Source organism: Phalacrocorax aristotelis, chromosome 8 (assembly GCF_949628215.1).
Source record: "Phalacrocorax aristotelis chromosome 8, bGulAri2.1, whole genome shotgun sequence".
NCBI lineage: Eukaryota > Metazoa > Chordata > Aves > Suliformes > Phalacrocoracidae > Phalacrocorax > Phalacrocorax aristotelis.
This window is the reverse complement of record NC_134283.1, coordinates 43,755,838-43,776,249: the sequence shown is the minus strand read 5'-3', so window position 1 is coordinate 43,776,249 and position 20,412 is coordinate 43,755,838. Positions and strand designations below refer to the sequence as shown.

The following is a 20,412-nucleotide window of genomic DNA, read 5'->3' as shown; positions in this document are numbered from 1 at the left end:
TAACATACTTCGAAGTCAGCCACCGCTGGGTTTGCTGGAGGCAGAGCTACCTCGATACTGCTGCGCCGACACCTGTAATGTTTATTCGGCCACTTGCCGGGCCCAGCACCTGGTATTTCAAGGGACTTAAAATGGTTTTCATCGGACAGCTTTTGAAGCCAATTTCAAATTAGCTGGGCCTCTCAATCCAGCTCCTATGGGACATCGTCCACAAAAACTAATAAAGGCAGCAACGGCAATAATAACGAGAGGAAACCAAACACCCCCACAAAAAGTAGAACTGCTTCATCAGATATTTCAACCCCTTCTATGAACACCTTGTACCTGATCCTCCAAGTCAATTATCCAGCGCACTGACAACAGACGTGTGATGAAATTGCTTCGCCACTGGCCCTGTTGGCTTCTTCGAAGTTTCTTCTATTATAGGAAATGAGTGGATCAATTAACAGTTATTGAAGCTCTTCTTGTTTCACGGGCAGAAGAATGCTCGCAAAGCCTGATGGAAGATCTGCCACTTAGAGCCACCACATGGGAGGATTAAAGCGATGGCTCAGTGCAATGCGGTACCAAGTCCCCCGGCCTTCCTTTTCCCTTTGCTCTTGCTTTCTCCTTAAAGGGAATTACACCCGCCAAGTCTTCCCTTCCCTAATATTTAACAAAAGGAAAGCTGATCAATGACTGCTCGGAGCTGCTCTTCTTCTCCCCGAAGCCAGAAGAATAAAGCTAACCTGCTGCTCTTTTTTTTTTTTATTATTATTATTTTTTAAAACGTGGACACATGATGCCTATTGCAGGGAAAATCTTTTATTCCCCAACGTCCTCTGTTAACGAGCTCTTACAGAAAAGGAATCCAACAGTTCATTACTTCTATCTGCTCAACATTCTTTTGACATAATTGTGTTAGTGCCTCCTTGCAGGGCTTGAAAAGTGAAATCTGAAAAGCGGCTTTTTGCCATCGGTTTATTTATTTGCTGAAGCCCTGTTTATGCACTAGAATACAAACTGTATTACTTGCACTTCATATAATTTGTTTAATGCATTATGTTCAAGAGGCCACCTGTGCTAATGCATTGAAGGAGTAAGTGGGTTACTCTTGCTCTGTTTAAGAAAGGAGAAAATGCTTTTCTGAGCCAAATCCCTCCAGTCAATGCGCTTGCTTTCACCAAATTCAAGTCAGCGAGGGTGTAGGGTAAGGGATAGGTGGAAGGAGAGAGCAGAAGGAGACACCAGCGCCGCTCACCCGGACGGCAGCAGCCGGGTTTGTTCTTTTACATCCTAAGCATCCGCCGCCTCCGCAGGAGCCCAGTAACGCTGGAGGGATGCGCTGCTCTCCGGAGGAGCCTGTGCATTAGCAGCACCCCCAGCGCCCCCAGGTTTGTATTTCTGCCGTGTCAGAGCCGGTGCCACGCTATTTCGCTATTTCGCTACTGCCACAAAGCTCCTGTCTGGCAAAGAAAATGCATTTCCATTCTCTTTGAAAGCTATTTGACTTGGTGGGTGTCCATGTAGCACTGCAAGATGAATGCATGCTATGGCCACTATAAATTGCTTTCCTCTTCCATTCGGCTACAGTCGTTGGATGTCAATGTATTAATTACAATCCACGGTGCCTGTTCATCACATTACTCTGAAGTATTCGATAAACAGCAATTAACACACTGGAGTCTTTCCATGAATGTATCTTGCCTGACTTGGAGTGAACGAGTTCATAAAAATACATCTTAAAACAAAATAAGGAGGATAATAGCAATTCTGTAAGAAATTTAGACTCCTATACATCTCATATTTTAGCAGATGATTGCTTAGTAAATTGCATTAAAAGCAAACCCACTCTATTAGCCCTGCCAGAAGATGCATTACACCTCACAGAAGACTCCAAACCAGTCTACTTAGGAGAAACACGTATATTTTTCATGGTTTATATTGCACTGAATACAGACTAATGGTGAAAATAAACCAATAACAATTAGCGTTAAAATAAGCGGAGATGTGCTCTCTGAAACAGAACACACACGCATTTTATACCTCCGTAAGCCCATAAATTACCAAATGGGCTTGTCTCAGGGGCTGGAGATGACTTCGGTGGCTACCACAGTGTTACATGAACTGAAGACGGACAGTGCAGTTGTTTATGCTGTTCCCTGCAGGAAAATCTGGCACACGGTGCTCTGTTGTAAACTGCAGTCCCCTGAAGAGAAAAGATTGAAGCCAACAGCCCCTGATATCAGTAATGACCAAATGCAACCAGATGTTATCACTATTTCTGAAACAACTCTGCCTCCAGGTCCTAAAGGAATATAAACCCTATCTAGTGACGCTTGCATATCAGCTACAGATGCCAAGACCGCCATGCTCTCAGTTGGGGTTTTAGGACAGAAAAATGAGTTTCGGTTCCTTCTGGTTTGCTCTGCCCATGAATCTGGGTTGCCCTGCTGCAGAAGGTTGTGCAGGACGGGAAGGTCCACACCTCCCACCCCAGCCAAGGGGTCCCCAACAGGCAACCCCAGCCTCTTGCTGCCAGACTAGCATATTAAAGAAAAACACATTAGGATTCCTAAGAATAGAATCACAGAATCATTAAGGTTGGAAAAGACCTCTGGGGTCACCAAGTCCAGCCCCCAACCCAACACCCCCAGGCCTCCTAAACCATGCCCAAAAGTGCCACATCTACACATTTTTTTAACCCCTCCAGGGATGGTGAATACCTAAGAAACAAGATTTGCTATCTCTGACGCAGCTCCCAGTGTAATTTAGGAGGGGATGGAGAAGTCGGCAGGGGTCAGCCTGGCACTGCCCATCAGGCCCTGCTGGATGCTTCATTTTTAACGTCATTGCTGTGAACTGCAGGAAATTATAACTTTACATGTGCCTTATACCCACAAATGAATAAACATCCCCTAGAGGAACCCTCTCCCCGGCACGTAAGACACCAGGGTTTGGGGAAGGTGCTGAGTAGCAGGTGACACAGCAAGTCATTCTCCAGTTTCATCAAACAAGCCTTAGCAAATCTTTTTCCTCCAGCCCCCAATTTTATTAAGGGCATTCAAGCGGGCTGTGCTAATGGAGGTGGATTAGATACCCAGAGCAATATTAAGCCTGGACGGGCAGTAGCAGTGCTGCGTTTCCTCTCACCACATTGCTGGGGGCTCCGTACACAGCTCCTGAATTTTCATTTAAATCAGAAATGATTTCCGCCCCCCCCCCCCCCCCTCCAGGAATGGGTTCCTTTGATCAAGAGCCTTTCAGAGGCGAGCGGTATACAAGAGGGAGACATTTGTGCAGCAAAATTTTTAGGATTCCAACTGCAAGACCTATCAATTAATAGTTGTGAGGCTGTATATTAAAAATATGCACAAAGTGCCTTTGCTGTAAAAACAAACAGGGCAGCGGCGCTGCCTGAATTTGGCCGATACAGGGCCAGGACTGGCAACGGCTCTTGCGTTTTCAGAGACCGGGGGCAAACGAACATGGCTTTTTTCTTTTTTTTTTTTTTGGCTTCCACGCGTGAACAACAGGACGGCAAACCAGGCTGCAGGTACAACTCCACTTCGTGGTAGCACTGAACACTGGGCAACACTGTATTTTGTCCACAATTAAAATGAAGCGTGAATGACGTGGAGAATCAGGTCACAGAGCCAGACAGGAGAACAAAACCACAGGGCGAGGCGGTCTGGGCAGCATCTTTCAGGAAAACCTTCAAAATCGGTCTCTACCTGAAAGCAATTTTGGCAGCAGCTCCATCAGACCGGAGCCCTGCGCTGAAACTACATGAAATCAGGTGGTGGGAAAACCCTGTGAAACACAGTTCATGTCAAAATACAGCCTGAAAGTGTATTTTGAATGTTACCCTGGTCTTTCAAGCTCTTAACTCTCCCATTTAATTTCATATTTAAAAGGCGTGCATACCTTGTGAAATCATGAAATGATATTTTTATTCTCTCTTCTCACCCTGCTCTATTTTTTGGTGCTTTCCTTTGAAATTACTGTCATTCCCACTCCCTTTTCTGTCCCCCCCCTCTGCACTCCACCACCACCACTCCGGCGGTTTTGGGGGCTGCGATGCACAGCGCCGCAAACTGATGCCGGGTTTCAGCTGGCCACAGCGCAGGACACTGCTCCAAACGCCCTTCAGTGTCCGGGGGGCGCCCGTTACCTTTTTTAACACATTATTCGGGATTGCACGATGAACAGAACGACAAATAAAAAGAAAAAAGCCACATCCACTTAGCAGATTTCTTTTGGTAAATCACAGTCTCAAATTACTTCTCTAAGCAGCAAGTTTCTAATAATACTGCTGGGATGTCAGTGCATGGACCGTGGTGAAAGGTATAGGCTCTAAGCGTGGCTTAAAGCACGAGTTCAGTGGGACCAGTACTTATTGGTTTGCAGAAAGAGAAACAAAAATTCTGCAGATGTGTTTTATGTACTTCAGAGGGAAAATCCGATAGCAGAAGTGCTGCTTAGGAGGCACAGCAGGCCTGAGCTCCGAGTTATTTATTTCCATTGAATGGCCCTTGATGTTCTTTCTGAAGTTTTGATCATCAAGAAACTTGAGAATGAGCTTTTTATGACGGTGCTAAAGACAGACATTGGCGCAGCTGAGTTTCACCTCAAATCCTGATGCCGCTGAAGCACCTCCGAAGCTTTTTTACTTTTCTCTATAGGCTAGCACCTTTTTTTATTCTTTTTAGAAGTATTAAACCAGAACCAACCTTTGAGTTCAGCTTATTCAATTTCCTACTGCTATTTTTTTCAGTTTCTATCTGGACATCCTGGATTTGTCAAGGAGATTTTCTCCTGTGAAGAACATGAAATAAAAACATCTCAGCTGTGGCTCTATATAAATCGTATCATTGCATTGGGGATATGTGCTGTACTTGGTAATTTTCTGATGGCTGCTCTGGCATTTTGATTAAAAAATTAGCACTGCAGCTCTGTAGTGCTATACAATATCAATAAAGTATGTGCTAAATGAACTAAGAACTGGCTGATGGACAGATCTCAAAGCATTTCTCAGAGGCGACCACTCAAACGGGGCTGTTTCTAGCGGCGCCGCATGAAGAGTCATCGAAAGCCCAAATCTGTTCAACAACTCCATCGAGATCTGGAACGAGCACAGAAATCCCAGCTGACACTACGGACACCAGAGAGCGACGGAGTGGAAGGCAGGACTGAGGCACCGAGCTTTTTGGGTTGGCTAGCAACCCACGCCCACGCACAATAAAAATATTTTAATAGAACCATGTATGCGGTTACATACACCACATCGACCACGTGTCCAGGAATAAGAAATGCAGGACGGAACCATAAAATGAAAACCAGAGGAGGTAACTAATCCTGCCCCCCCTTTAGCAGGGTCAGTGAGTGACAAAACACACGACAGTGGCCAATACCAGTGCGATCCCTGCCTGGATGGTGGGAAGGGTAGCACAGGCACGTGGGAGATCCTACCCTCTGCACTGAGGCTGGTGGTACCGAGCCTAAAAAGCACCACGAGCTACGGAAGACAAACACAACGTGAATCACAAGCGGTGGTAGCAACAGACGCATCCGAGAGAGACTGTAGATTTCTTTTTTTTCCTGATACATTAAGGAACGTTTTTGGCCTTAAAAGCTATGAATCTGCTGAACTGGTGGCAGAAAAGACAAAGAGCACGTAGGTGGAGAAGCCGTTCAAAGCATCCATGAGATGCCTGAAAGGGCAAAGAGAGAACATCCACAGCAGCTCTCCTTAGATGAAGGCAGATTTCAAAAGAAAAATATAGCTCTAGCAATTACTCGCTAGGAAAAACAGGCAGAGGAAACAAGCAATAAGGAAAACAGCAGCTAAGATGTTCTAGTCCCTACCTAATAAAACGAGATCTAGGAAAGCCGGCCCAGGGTGCCATACCACACCTTTGACTTCACGTAAAGTCTTACGCATTTCAACTGTTATTTTCCTCATTTTTAGGGACAAGGCATTTTTGCTTCATCACTACTCTGCATTTGCCTCACGAATTCCTCAGAAAGACAGACTTTGACTGGAAAAAATAAAAGTACAGGCAACGCAGAAAGTTTGGATGCCATTTTCAGAAAGGGCGCCTGCTTTTGCAAGACCAGAACGAAGCCCGAGGAAAGCCTGCAATTCCACACTCCCAGCTCATTGAAAAGGCAAATTATACCTTTTATATCTCCACTTATGTGATCAGAAGGGGCACGCGTACGTCTAGGACCGTCAGCCATTTTATGACCTCGCCAAAATTTGTATTTGCTGTTCGCTGACGTCATTTTCTGTCTGCAAGCAACCAAAAACACTATTATTTGTGTCTGTGAAATTGCTTCAGTGAACATTGCCGGTATGGATCAAACAATTTTTTGAAAAATGGTATTTGCCTGGTTTTATGCACCAGTGAGTCACTCATAAGTACTTATAAATATTTAAATATTCTACTCCTGCAAGAGTGTGTAGACATTTGATAGGGTTTGTACGACATCACCTCTGAAGCACTACTCCACATGGCAAATTCTTGCATTTAAAACCAAGATTAACAAATCAATGCACCCTGAAAAACATTTTAAAATCACCAGTACATTGTATTCTAGTGAGTTTTCTTTGCAATTTGTAGACAATGGATTTCCAATAACAACTTGTAATTAGTTAATTTTCTCTTATTCAGGCATTCCGTATTAGGCCCCAACTTGACATTTTGCAGATGGTATCTTTTGCAACGAGGGGCATTTGAAATACAACTAGACTTTGGCAATTCACACTCGAGTGCGCTGGTTCCGGCAGGCAACTGATACATCCGCGCAAAAAGAAAAAGCAAAACCAGTGTCAGATACTCTGCCTTTTCCTGACAAACAATCTGGACAGCGATTCTTGACCAAAATGCACGAAATCACAATAATTTCAACCGTGTCTACATTTGCCATTAATTCTGCCAAAATTCTATTTCAGTAGACTCTGTTAATTCAAATCGTAACGCCAACAAGTATAAGCAGAGTACACTACTGAACAGCAAACCCGGTTAGATGACTTAATCTCTGATCTCAACATGGCAACATTCCCTTTTTGGCCTAAGGCAAACCCACGTCCCTCTTTCCACCGTTAAAGATGGATCCACACGCAACGTATTTATTCCTCATCTTAGTTTTTTCTCTGTAACCATATTTTAGCATTTCAAGCATTTTTGCTTAAAATAAATTTGTCTTTCTTGCTACAAATTAATTGGCTTTTTTTTTTCCTCTGAGAAAATGCCTTTTACTTTGCTGAAAAAGTAGCAAAACAACTGAGGATACACACCAAAACCTGACACTGGCAGCTGCTGTGTGGAACTGCACACAACACAGGGCACTTTGCTGGAGCCCAGAGATAGATTTTAGTCTTGAAGCTCAGAACTGAAGATTTGCACAATACGAAGAGCTTTAAGAGAGAGCGAAAAAGAAACCACCTTCTTTGCAGAATGTGTTTCTTTGATAGCAAGGGAGGGGGAAAAAAAAAAAGAAAATCAAAGCAAGAACATTTTCCACATTCAAATATTCCCTGCCCATTAAAATGGAGTAAGGACGGACTCACTCAGATATCCCCAGCTGAGGCTTCCTACCAGTCAACAATTACATTTCCAAGTGCAACAGGATCATTCCTAGTGCTCAAGCCAGGCGTCTTACACTCCATTTATGAGCGAGGCAAGGAGTTAGGTGCTTCTGAAGATCATCTAAGAAGTCAGGACTTGCTGAGCAAGGAGGCCACACCTGGAGTCCTGTGTGCAGTTCTGGTCCCCGCTGTACAAAAAGGATGTGGCCAGGCTGGAAGGGGTCCAGAGAAGGGCCACCAAGGTGATCCAAGGACTGGGAAGCTGCCATACGAGGATGGGCTGGGAGAACTGAGTGTGTTCAGCCTTGAGAAACGGAGGCTCAGAGGGGATCTCATCCCCACGTACCAGTACGTAAGGGGAGCTACAAGGAAGGTGGAGACTCCTTTTTTACACGGAGTCCCATGGAGTGGACAAGGGGGGATGGACACAAGTTGCTCTTGGGGAGATTCCGATGGGACACAAGAGGGAGATTTTTCACAGTGAGGACAGTCACTGTTGGAATAATCTCCCCAGGGAAGGGGTTGGCTCGGCCATGTTGGACACCTTCAAGAGTCGGCTGGACAGGGTGCTGGGCCATCTTGTCTAGGCTGTGCTCTTCCCAGAAAGGTTGGACCAGATGATCCCTGAGGTCCCTGAGATGATTCCAACCTGGGATTCTGTGATTCTGTGAGATCCCAAGAGATGATCGAAGGCAACCCTGACCTCAGGCGTGTGCCTGGCGCTCAGCCCTGCGCCGGAGCACGGGCATCAGCCCACACACGGAGAGCCCCTGAGCACTGCTTGCTGTATCTCCACTTTGCTAAGCCGCTGCGTCCACCTACGAGGCAACGCTGCCAGCTCGGTCCTAATAAAGCCTAAAAACCCAGTGCAGGATCATGGCTCAGCTGCGGAAACGCTGGTTACTAAATGGTGTTGCAGTGACTTGAATGCTTGTTGTTTCTCCTGTCAGCTCGGCTCAGCCGGTTTGCACCTGCTACAGAAATCAGCTGAATAGCTTTAAATTTCTGCTTTTTGCTGGATTTTTAACTTTTAGTTTTGTTTTTGCTATAAGATTGCACTGTTAAATTCATTATTCCAGAAAATGCCCAGTAACTTGCCTTTGTCCTCAGGAACACGGCTGTGCATCATTCCTCGAGGCAGGCAGGAATCAGTTGCTTTTGCCAACCAAAGGAAACCTCATTTTTTTTCCCCCGAGGAGTTCACATCACCTCTAACACTGCCTCAGACCGAAAGGAGAGGCCGGCGCTCCCCTGCTTGCTAAGACGTGTTTGAAGTGGAGGTATCACATAGCTCACAGGAGAAGCAAATCAATGTTGGTAAGCTAATGAATTATTTCCAAGTTTGTACCAATATCTCCAGCAACATGAAAGAAAAATCACATCCCAGGGAGATTACAGCTGAAGAGGCAGAGCATGGTGCACAAACTGTCAATATTTTAGGACTATGATTTGATCCCTTAGATAACTGTTGCTACAACATTGCTTAAGAGAACACCCCGAGCAAAACATTTTATCTCACAATATAGTTGTCCAATATAATTAACCGGGCTTGACCAATCTAGCTGGAAGGTAGCAGTAACAAATACCCAACCCTACGTGCCGTGCCATCGAGGAGAATGGCTTTGTAAAGATGCGAGTAAACACTTCATCTGAACTCGGAATTTACAGATGCAATTTCTGCTGGAGCAGCTGGCTCTCCAGGTGCACGTGAAGTACGTATATTACGGACATATTTTTCTAAATACAAGTATTCATTTTTGTCACACATAAGTCATTTATCACCTTCCTTAAGATGAGATGTCTTTCAAGAATCGTTACACTTCTGAAAGCTTCCCTCCTCGCTCAACAACTCCCTCTCCTATTTGACGCAACAGCCCCTTTTTAGGTTTTATTCCCTCTTCCTCAAGGTTGAGCTTGGCTTTTCCCTGGCAAGTATCAATCTCCACACCTTTGGGGCAATTACAAAGCCCTGCCCTAAAGTAGTTTCCAGTGAATCTGAAATACGCACACCTCGCAGATAAATCCATTTTATACCCCGCACTTCTAAGGAGCCTCTGGAGGATGCTCGGAGGGGCCAGGGATGGACGGCTCGCTGCTCTACACCGCGCGGTTGCGTTGACCAGGGGCAGCACAGCTACCGGAGATTTTAGGAGCACTGGAGTAAATCTGGAGCCAGTCCAATGTTGCTTGTCTGCACTGGCAGTGATTTATCCGACACCCACGCCCAGCCCAGGCTCCCGATTCATTTTTTCATGCAGTTCATTCAAATTCATCCTTCTCTCTGGTTTCCCTGTCGCCAGCAGCAGCGCTGGGAAAGCCCCAGGACATGCATCCATGCCGTGGGCTGGTACCATCCGCCTTCCCCCGCTGTTATCCAGCATTTCCCTGACCTCCCACTGCAAGTGTATATAGTCCACTTTCATATTTCTCCATCGTGCTTTTTTCAGAAATATTCAGGACAGGTAAAAAAGGGAAATCTGAACTAAAACAGAATCAGGGAAGAAAGCAAACTCCTTATAAAGAGTATAAAGAGCCTTGTAAAAGGAAGTTTAACAGAAGAACACACTGATCCTGCAGCCTCTTTCTGCATTAATTCCTGCACAAAATACACTCCTCCTAAACAATATTTGTGCTCTTTAGATAATAACATATCCATAGATGATAATGCATCTTTCATCCTAGAGAACAGCAATTTTCTGTCTACGTGTAACGTATATGCATAAAAACATGGGAAATAACAAGTTGACTGAAAAGTAACAATTCAATATTTTTCTTTCAAATGGGCTTTGTGGGTTTCTTTTGCTCCAGGTACGACATCAAGGACTTCAAAATGTCACTGCAGACCCACTAGAAACCTTGTGATAGCGCAGCCTTCAAGACCTGCGCTGGGAAGCGCAAGGTGACCTCGGTGAGCCATGGCGGCGGCGAGGTGGGGAAATTATCTTGGGGGTAATTTCTAACCTGACCTGGTGAAATAATCCGGGTCTTTTAGGCAACCTCAGTTGTTTTCTAAACCCAGCATGACCTACTGGGAAGAGCTGCTGCGGGGTAGCAAAGATGCTTGCAAAAGGCCTTTCATGTGCTTACAAAAAGGTAAAGAAATGCAAAGGCAAGCTGTGAGAGGTGGAGGTTGGTTAGGAGAGCGCTCTAATTGGCAACGAGCTAGAATTTAAGGGGATTTAATCGTAGGGCTAATAACTTATTAGCTAAACAATGTTGACAAGATAAAGCCATTTTGATGGAATGCATGTTTTCCCTCCCTTCGACATATTTGTATTACAAATTGACCTGTCCACATTGATGATGATAGCGATCTAGAAGATTACACTGATTTTTTGCTTCAGCCAGGCTTTCACATCTGCCAACCTGCTACTTTCCCATTAGAGAAGACAACGGGAATGCAAAAAGTGACATGCCTAATTCTAACGTCCTCCAGTCAGATACGGTTCCAGAAGTTATATCCAAAAAATCACTCGTCTGAGCATATTTAGAGTATGACTCAGCTGGACGATGCGCTTGCCAATTCACCAGACTATCTTGATGCTGATTAATTAGACGCATGCTCTGCTTTAGCTCTTATGACAACTAAGCCTTTCATCTATTACTCATTTATTGAACCTTTGTGACAACATAAAGAAAAGACAACAGACAAATATACTTGCTAGTACTTCCTCTATTTTTGGAATGTGAAAATCTCAAGATCACCATATTAAAAATGATTTTTTTAACTATAGTCCTGAGCCTGCTTATCTAATAAAATTTATTAATGAGAAATTGAAAGATTCCTACAAGTTGTTCTTGCCAGAGCTGCCAGGAGAGCATTTAATCCGTCTCATACATTACTTACGTATGATTAAGGTGATTTGAAAAGTGATACTTTAATCCTGTGTTAGCAGAGCTTTCTAATCATCCCCATACACAGAAGCAAAGTCCTAGAAGGTATATTCTTGGGATTCAGGAACAAAAGAACTTTCAGAACATCAGAAGACAGATGCTGCATTAGATGGGGTTAGTAGGAGGGCCACGATTTCTGCTCATAATCCAAAATTGTGCATTAGATCTACATGCAAATGATTAGCATGATCAGAAATGATTATTAAAACCAGCACTTATTAGATGTGGCACTTGCAATGGTGAAACCACGTTTCAAAAAAGGTAGGAGATTGGATTCTTCTCATCCATTCACTTCTCGTTCATTTACAGCTGATCAACATGGACGGGGATCAAAAATGCCTTTTGAATCTCTGTGGGTCTTGAAGACAGACGATGGATCAAGGGAAAGCAAGACACACGTACATGGAGTGAAAGAAAGAGAGCATTTTGTGGGTCCGTAAGTTACAGAAAGGCCATGAGACTCTTTAAAATGAAACGCAACTTCTAAAGCAGCACAAGAATAACAAATTGGAAAGCTCTTCACATTATCAAGGTCATCTTCAAATCTTTCCAACACTGCGACACTATACGAGAGCACGGTGCACCGAAACAGATGTAACAGAGTTTTTGAGAGGATAAATTAGATTCAGACTTTCTGATGTCACTGAACTCTGGTAATTATCTTCCCCGGCTTGCTGAGCAGCCGTCCCCGCAACCTGCTGCCAGCATGCAGAAATGAGTGGCTTGGGTGAATTTCAAGCAACAAAAGGATCACCCTAATGGGCCACAAATATGAAAAATGTCCGGGATGTTGTACCTTTAAAGTCCTGTTGCGAGCCAAATTCTGGCTCATAACGAAGCACAAATTTCATAAACACTTAAAGGACTGTGAACCAAAGTGTGTGCTTAAGACAAGTACTTGGAGTATTTTTCAGCTGTTTTTCCTACATTGCGTTAGAAAGTAAAGGAAAAAGATATACTTTCCCCAAGCACTAAAGTTCACTTACAGAGTCCCCAAAACCTCTAAAGTCGCAAGCAATAAACTTTGGTTTTAAATTAAAAACTGATGAACCGTTATAAGTGGAGATTCTGGGAAAATTGAAAATGGAGAATAGGTCCGATTTTCAGCTTCAGATGGAGAACAATTCTCTTCAGATCCAAAATCCTTCTGACAGACACTCATTGTTATGCCTTGGGTTTTGTTACAATATTTTTGCAGTTTATCGATCACTATCTCTGTTCATTGGCTAATATTTTGTACTTGTCTTATTTTCATTGCCTACTCAAAATTCACTGAACCAAAAACTCATACAAATGACTCTCTGAATTTAGCTTTGAGTTGCTGTGACTTTGAGAACCCATTGATCCAAATACTCTCCCAAATAACTGTGTGTCAAGCCTTTATAGCTGGGTTAATTCACTTTATGGCCTTCTTAATGTATGAGGTTTTATGCTTTACTGTATATCTGCTGGTTTGAGTGTGCTCTGTTGAATTAAATGCATATGTGGTTCAAACAGGTCCAAGGTGACAACTGGGGCTAATTTTAAAGCACTTTAAACATTATTATGCAAAGTTGGTTTTTTTTTTTTTTTTTTAATGAAAAGCCAGAAGTCAAGAGAACAGAAACCACTCTCTTTAGAAAACAGGTTATTTGGAAAAAAATAGACGTTCTGCATTAGCATAGTGGCTCCTCCAAGAGCATCAACTAGGAATGTGCTGCTGCGGGGCACACGGTGCCTCTCATGCCCACCAAGCTTCTCCGGCTGACCAGGCACTGGAGCAGGGTGCCTTGATTTAGAAAGTGAAACCAAGAGGTACTGAAATTCCCTTGTCTTTAAAATGCCATATGCCAAGATTCGAGAAGCCAGCTTAAGCCGTAAGCAGCCTGTTATCAGCCTTTTGCCCGCACTCAACAGTTCAATGGCTGAATCCTAGTTTTCTTTAAAGACCACCAACAAAGTCTTTAACGAACCCATACAAGTACCCTGTAGCTCGGATTGTTGCAACCCCTCCCTCCCCAATTTTCTGTCTGTCTGCCTTTTTTGCTATCCCAAAGGGACAGGCATCAATAAAACCTTTTATCATCCAGGTGAAGGAGACAATGTGGGCCTTTTCCAGGGAAGGACTTCGATGAATGCTTAACTTAAAGCATGAACATAAAGTTATGAAGATAAATGTGATAACACAAGTACTTATCTCTTCACACTGTTTAAGCAGCTCAGGGATCAAGAGATCCTTGCAAATGGTGCCAAGATATGTACTGAGATCGCACACCATAATCCACTTACTAACACGGAAACAAACTGCAAAAAACATCATTTCCAAGCAGAATATTCAGCAAAGGAACTTCCCCACGGCAAACTAACTCACATTACCGCAAGACGTTTGGACAGGTTTCAACCCTGTTTCCTCAGGGTTACTCAGAAACCACATACTCAGGCCTACAGACCTGGCCGGTTCACCAACATCTCTCCGTTGCCACCAACAAGAAGCACAAAATACACAAGAAAATAATAGACCCCGCCCACTTTTACCAACCTCCTAGTTCATGCTCATCCTTTGGAGCTCAGTAACCCTTAGAAACAAGCCTTCCATAGTATTTTCACGGCATTAAATACAAACAGGGATTATCTTCGCTGACCGTGTCTGGGAGGACAACGTTGCCATCACAGATATTCACATGCTTTTAACCCCCCAGGACAGACAAAAGCATCAGGACTCACGGAAGGCTGTATAGAGCTCCTGCAGGGTTAAGCGGCCGTCATTGTTGTAATCATCAAACCGGAGAAGGTCTTCCAGTGTACAATCCAATAAATCGTCTTCCAGGTCCTCCTTCTTCATTAGCTGTAGCAAAGAGAACAGGGAATCTTACATATAATGTAAAGCTACAGACTGTTGTCCTGGCTCACCCAGCAGATTTCCCACTAAATGACCTTTGGGGAGATATACATAGATATATCTTATCTGTCGTTACCTATTTGCTTTGTATCAAGATACAGCTGATATTCGTAGTCCTGCAGCAATTCACAGGCCGTGGACTGGCGAGGGTGAGGACCCCCTTCCTTCAGCAGCAGCACAGAAATGCATTTTCACTTTGCAAAGGTATTGAAAAATACGCACTCAACAGGGAAAAGGAAAGTCTGTTCTTCCTCTCTCCTCTGTAGGTAAGGACAAAATTGTATTCCTCGCTTTTAGGATGAGAATGCTCAAGAGTGGATGGTGTATTCAACACTAATATGTTTTTCCAGCCCCTGACAGTTTGTTTCTTATGTACTGTACACATTTCACACATTCTACATTAAAAATGAGGAGAGCTTTAGAAGTCGTACATCCAAGTACGCAAACAGCCACAATCAGATCTAAGCATAATGGAAACGTTAGGTTCCCTGAATTTATTGTAGAACATGAAGAAAACTGCTGAAATGTTGCATCTTCCACGCAGGAAGGCTTTTTGCTGTAGTCCAGGGACTCTTTTATTTACTATTCTAGTCTTGGCCCATTATACTGAGGCAATTTAAAGTAATAATGCTAAAAAAATGACCCTTCACCTGGCAAGAAAAAATGTTCAATAAAAGTGAGATCAACCATAACTTCCAAGATCAATCTTCTAAAGATGGAAATTTCCCTTTGTCTACCTTTGTATTGAAAATTGATTAACTTTTCATAAGACTGACAAGTTTTTACTAGTCCTTTTGATTTAACGTCAGGGATAAAAAAAAATCCAACACAAAACACTTCAGCGGCAACAAATTCAAGCAGACTTATGAATCTGACTTTAAAATACATTAATGTTTTAAATGGAAATAACATTCCAATTACCACCGTTGTTAATAGCCCTGCACACCCACGGCTGCAAAACTACACGGGCATTTCACACTGCTGGGTGCGGAGGGAAACTATTCAATAGGGTCTGCCAGGAGGCAAAGCAGCTCTAAACAGAGGGGGATGGGCCAGATGCTGCCATCTTTTTGCTCAAAGCAAGTCTGTTGTGGAGAACAAACAAGCGGGCAAAGAGCCGCGCCACCTCCCAGTGCTAGGGGCTGTCCTCTCTGGAGGGACTCTGCTTCCACTTTTCCTTTGGGGTGAACCCCTCTGCAATGAGCCTCCTAAAGATCCCCCTTCAGGTCTTACAAATGGCTTCTTTCTGCAGCAGTGCACATTACCTGCCTCGAATTTTTCCTTGCAGACAAGGTTATAGTGCTCGAGAGACTATTTTTCTTTTAAATAAAACAAAGAAAAAGCACAGCAGCAGCTCACCCAGCAGCCAGAGAGAAGGAGATCCCACTGCACCACGTTCAGTTTGGCTGCCTCTGCCCATGGGCAATGAAACCCCCGTCTTTGGGGGAATTTGAAAGTTGCAGAGAGCTTCAAATTAAAAAAGCCAGCATAAATCAATCACAAATCTACCTAACAAGGCAAGACAACTTCTGTTAAGACTGCAGCACAGAAAATTGCTCATTACCTAATAAAAAAAAAAAAACAAAACCTTGAAAACTGGGTGAATAAACCAGTCATGAAGGAGCACGTGAAAAATCACCTTCTTGTTAGAGCTAACAAGAACTGCCATACTACACGTAAAGCGTGCAGCCCCAGAGCCGCCCTGCAGTCGCGTCCTGAGCCCGGTCGGGACTCGAGCCACGCTCCCACCACGGGGCCCAAGATCAGTGTCACCCAGCTCAGGATTAAAAGCATCCATGGCTTCTCTATGTTCTGCATTAACTGGCGTTATTCTGCCTTTCGAGAGGTGAGCACGCTGTCAACTCAGCAATGCTGGTGACAGCCCTTGCAGCGGCTGTTTGGGTGGGAGGGCTCCTAGCTGAGGGCTGAACTTATCCTGGCCCATCAAACTGAAGCGGGCTCCAGGCGTGCGAGCACATTTACCGATTTTAACAATGAGAAGAATTAAAAGAGTAGCCAAGGTCTGTGCTTGCTCTCGTGAGAGAGACCTGGGCTCCGAGCACATCTGCAAATGAAGCCCGTAGTAACTTTGCGGCAGACCTTAAAGCGCTGAATCCTGCTCCTTTAAAATGCAGGTCATTGTTTCTTCCTAATGGTAATGGCTTGCAGGCTGCCAAAGCTTGATTTCCATGAGTTGGGTTTTAATATCCTGACAGAATAAATTTCATGTAAAAAGGGGAAAAAAATTGCAGAGCAGAACAGACGCTTAGGCGTCACTGTGCAAAAGCTGCCTTTGAATTCAGATAAAAGTGTTTTCTTATACCTACCATGTCTTTATAAAAAAAAATCATCACATTTAGATGAAGTATTGTATATATTCATAGCTCTGAGATCTAAGGGAATTTATGCCGATACTTTGCATTGTGCAGAAAGGATCGTGCATCGTGTCAACAGCCTGAGGATTAAAATTCAGTGCAAACTGTCCTACGCAGGAGCAAGCTTGGGGAGGAGCGAGCTCGCGTCTGTCCTCCTGCCTGCTCACAGCTTACGTTTACACGCTGGAACCGCAACACGCTTCATGTTCGCTGGGAAGTGTGAGCACAGATGAGACGCTCCTGCACAGCAAAGGGTGAAGGACCAGCTTTGGAAACTGGAACAGGTCCCAGGCAGGTACTGGCTTCCAGAATGCTCTTAAAAGGCGTTTGCTTCTAAGTCTTCTCATGGATGACACAACGAAATGGAAAAGCAAAGATCTTCCCACATCTGACATAACGCGTTTTCCCATATTTACAGGACTGTTTTCTCAGGTCTGTGCGTGCAAAGAGCAAATTCAGGGGACAGAGTAATCGGCTCGAGCGCCTGGGCTGCGAGTTCAGTTCATCTTACCAATTAGATGAATTCCAACAGCACAGCATGCCATAACTAGAAATAACAGGTTTTTTTTTCAAGCCCTCACCTTTTCTGTTGTTATTAGGCTCTGCTAATCATCAATTCAGCATCTGCCTAGGGATCTGGGGGAAATAAACCTGTTAAAAAATATTCCAACTTTGCTGTCATGTTACTACGTGCTAATGCACGGTCCAGAAGGCAGGGAAGAAGAATGAGGAGATTTCTGCCTAACTTACATGCAACTAAAAACTCCAAGTTAATTTTCCCCAAGCCGACCAGCTGGAAAAGCTTCAGAAGATGACGGTTAGCAGCGAAGATTAGTATCTATTTTCAGGAGCACGGAGGGGGCTGGAAAGCTGCCGTATTTTTTGTTTGTAGAGGAGCTTCAAATGTTTGAGACAACCCCGTCTCCCCAGAGATGCAGGGAGAGACTCGCACGCTGCAGTAGATTTTCCTCCTTTACCTGCTGCCGGCCGGACAGTTACAAACGACTGTTCTCACAAGAGTGCTGCTGCGTTACATTCAATTCACACTTTGAATGAAAAATGCAATCCACTTCATAATTCCATTTTCATTGCACAATAAACCCACCTGAGCCAGTTCAGAGCTGCTGAGATGCCCATCACTGTTTATATCCAAGTGCTTAAACATTTCTTCAACTAAGAAGCGCTTCTGGGATACTCTGTCCTCGGCCGGGCTGCGCCGCGGGCTCTGCCGATGAGCCTGCAGGTCCAGGAGGATGCTTTTGAGCCGGCTGTAGTCTGCCATTGTACAGGTGTCACCTAAAAGATAAGACCGCGTTACCAGACGACGTACGTTCGCCTTGATCTTTTTAAAGGACTGAGCTACTAAAGAGAAAAATAAGGCACGGTCGAAGACATGGCTCTCTGCAATACAGCACTGCTCAGCTCGGTGCTTGAGGAGCTCCTGCAGACATTAACTTTTGTAATACCCAGCAGTTTTTCTAAATCCTGCTTCTCAAGGATGCTCTCCAGCATGTTACTTTCCAGATTATAGGGCTTTGGTTACAGACTTCCACACTCAGCTTTGTAATCCCCACCCATGTTAAACTGGCTCTACATTTTTGTAAAGATAAAGTAAATTCAACTGTCCTATGATCATAAAGTAAAAAATAAACCTAGGGAAGCTGATGTTTAGAAAGTGCCACAAGCATAAATAAATGGCACCCCTAACTGTCACCCTGTGCTATCTATACAGACATGGGGCTATCTTAAGGAATCCTTAAAAGCAGCCCAAGGTACGCTGGTAAGAGGGCCAGAGGGAGGGCAGCAAGGGGCGTGGGGCTGCGGGGAGCCCCTGCGGCTGGGGTGCTGCTGGTGCCTGCGCACATCGCCCCGCTGCAGACTGACATAAACGCTCTCCTCAGCCCCTGATCAGGGAAAAAGGTTATCATCACGGAAAAGCCCTCAAGCCACTCGCTCTGAAGTGACACCGGCTTGGCTGGAGGAATCAGGTTGGACCTTCATGACCCTGAAACCCCCGCTGTGCTCGCAGCGGCCAGCTCTCCTGCGGTTCTTCTCCAGGGAACGCCTTGCTCTGATTTAAGGGCATCCTCTTAGAGGAGAAACATCTCCACACACCCATAGCGGTACAAGATGTTACGGCCCTTTTCTGCTCAACTGCTGTCTGGCAAAGCTCGGCAGAATGAAGAATGGCAACTGTCTTTTTTTGTGCAACTCTGTTTTTCTTCAGCGTAAACCACAGGGGCTGGTGCCTTGCAGGAACCTCGCTGACTGCCTTGGAGCAGACCCTGAGGCACCCTCATGCTCCGGCTCTCCCACACCATCACCCACCAACAGTACCGACACATTCAGCTCTTCCCGTTAGACGCCCTTTTCTCTATAATGTACTTTCTCCATAATGTTGATACCTTTAATCTCTATAATGATGGTTTTAAAACAACTTCTTTTTATTTTAAGTCCTATCACTGACCCTGCTGCGTTAAATCTGAGGGAACCTGGTCTTGCCTCAGTTTAAGGGACAATGCCCTTGTAGATCAGCTCCCCAGACTCCGAACATTATTCCTCTGAAAAACAGAAGCCTCTGGCATACTGACAACTAGTGCTCCTGTCCTTTTCTTGCTGAGCTGCACCATTTTTGGTCCTCTGGTCCCACTCCAACCGAAACCCAATTAAAATTCCAGGTGGGAGGCATTTCTCTGATAACAAACCCATCTACTGTCAAGATTTTTTTTTCACCTTTCATAGTTTGTGCTGAGCTTCAAAAGCACCACGACTTGAGAAGGTGAGAGAGGACACAGGGGCTGGACATGCATTCACCAGTCAGGTCAGTGCCCTACTGCTACGCGAGCAATAACTGCAAGACAAGGCTTATTTTCCACCCTGAACTCAGACCCTTCTAGTTTTGAGAGTTTCTCACTGCTCAGGGATACTAAGCAGCTGCAAATTTTTTCCTTTTCTCTAAACAACCTCCAAAGAGCTCTTGGTCCCGCATGGGATCAGTCTCATTTTATGGAAAAATGAGGTTACTCAGCTACTATTGGTCTTGTTTATTATCCCTGCTTTTTTTTTCTCCCCATGTCATTCAATGGCTGTTGTGAAGGCAGAGGGAAGAAATTTCTTTCTTCCAGTCATGTGCTTATTTAGAGAGAAACTGATTGCTGTATCCAGTGCAATCAAGCAATTTTACAATCCTGTTGTAAATACCATTTTAGCTATTGCAATAATAGGGTTTTTTTGAGCTGGAGTTTTCATTTCTCTTCAGTCAAATCTTAATCCCAGGGATGTATCTAAGGCTAATGAAGACGGGGAAATCTATTTAATTTGCTTCCATCTCTGTTTCTGCTTTGTGGTTTCCATTCGTGAGCGCAAGCATGGCTACAGGCAAGCCACATGGCGACACCAGGGTGGGCTGACACACCTACATGGTCCTCCCCGTGCTGGAGACCACTCCGTGCTCAGGTTCCCTGTGCATTGCAGCCACCAGATTTGCTCACCCTGACAGCTCCCTTTAAGCCCTTTTTATTTCTCACTTCTCCCTCCTATCAACTTTTGCCAGTAACATACCAAAGCTCTTCCTTTACATCCTCCAGACCTTTTATTTTCTGCAGTTGGGTCTATTTTTCAGACACTCCCTAGCTGCTGCCTGGGGCAGCGCTTTCCCAGCCTTCCTCCCTTGCTGGCCTTCTGGCTCACCT

General features: G+C 44.5%; 1 protein-coding gene across 2 annotated transcripts in view; it reads right to left on the bottom strand.

Moving 5' to 3' along the window:
• The window catches only part of FSTL4 (follistatin like 4), a 245,902-nt gene that overhangs the window by 94,883 nt on the left and 130,607 nt on the right, over positions 1 to 20,412 (bottom strand). For both annotated transcript variants that reach the window (XM_075102934.1, XM_075102935.1), the window contains exons 5-6: positions 17,826 to 18,016; positions 14,171 to 14,291 (exon numbers count right to left, since the gene is read on the bottom strand). In XM_075102934.1, coding sequence (XP_074959035.1) covers positions 14,171 to 14,291; positions 17,826 to 18,016 — 312 coding nt within the window. The remainder of the gene's footprint in view (positions 1 to 14,170; positions 14,292 to 17,825; positions 18,017 to 20,412) is intronic.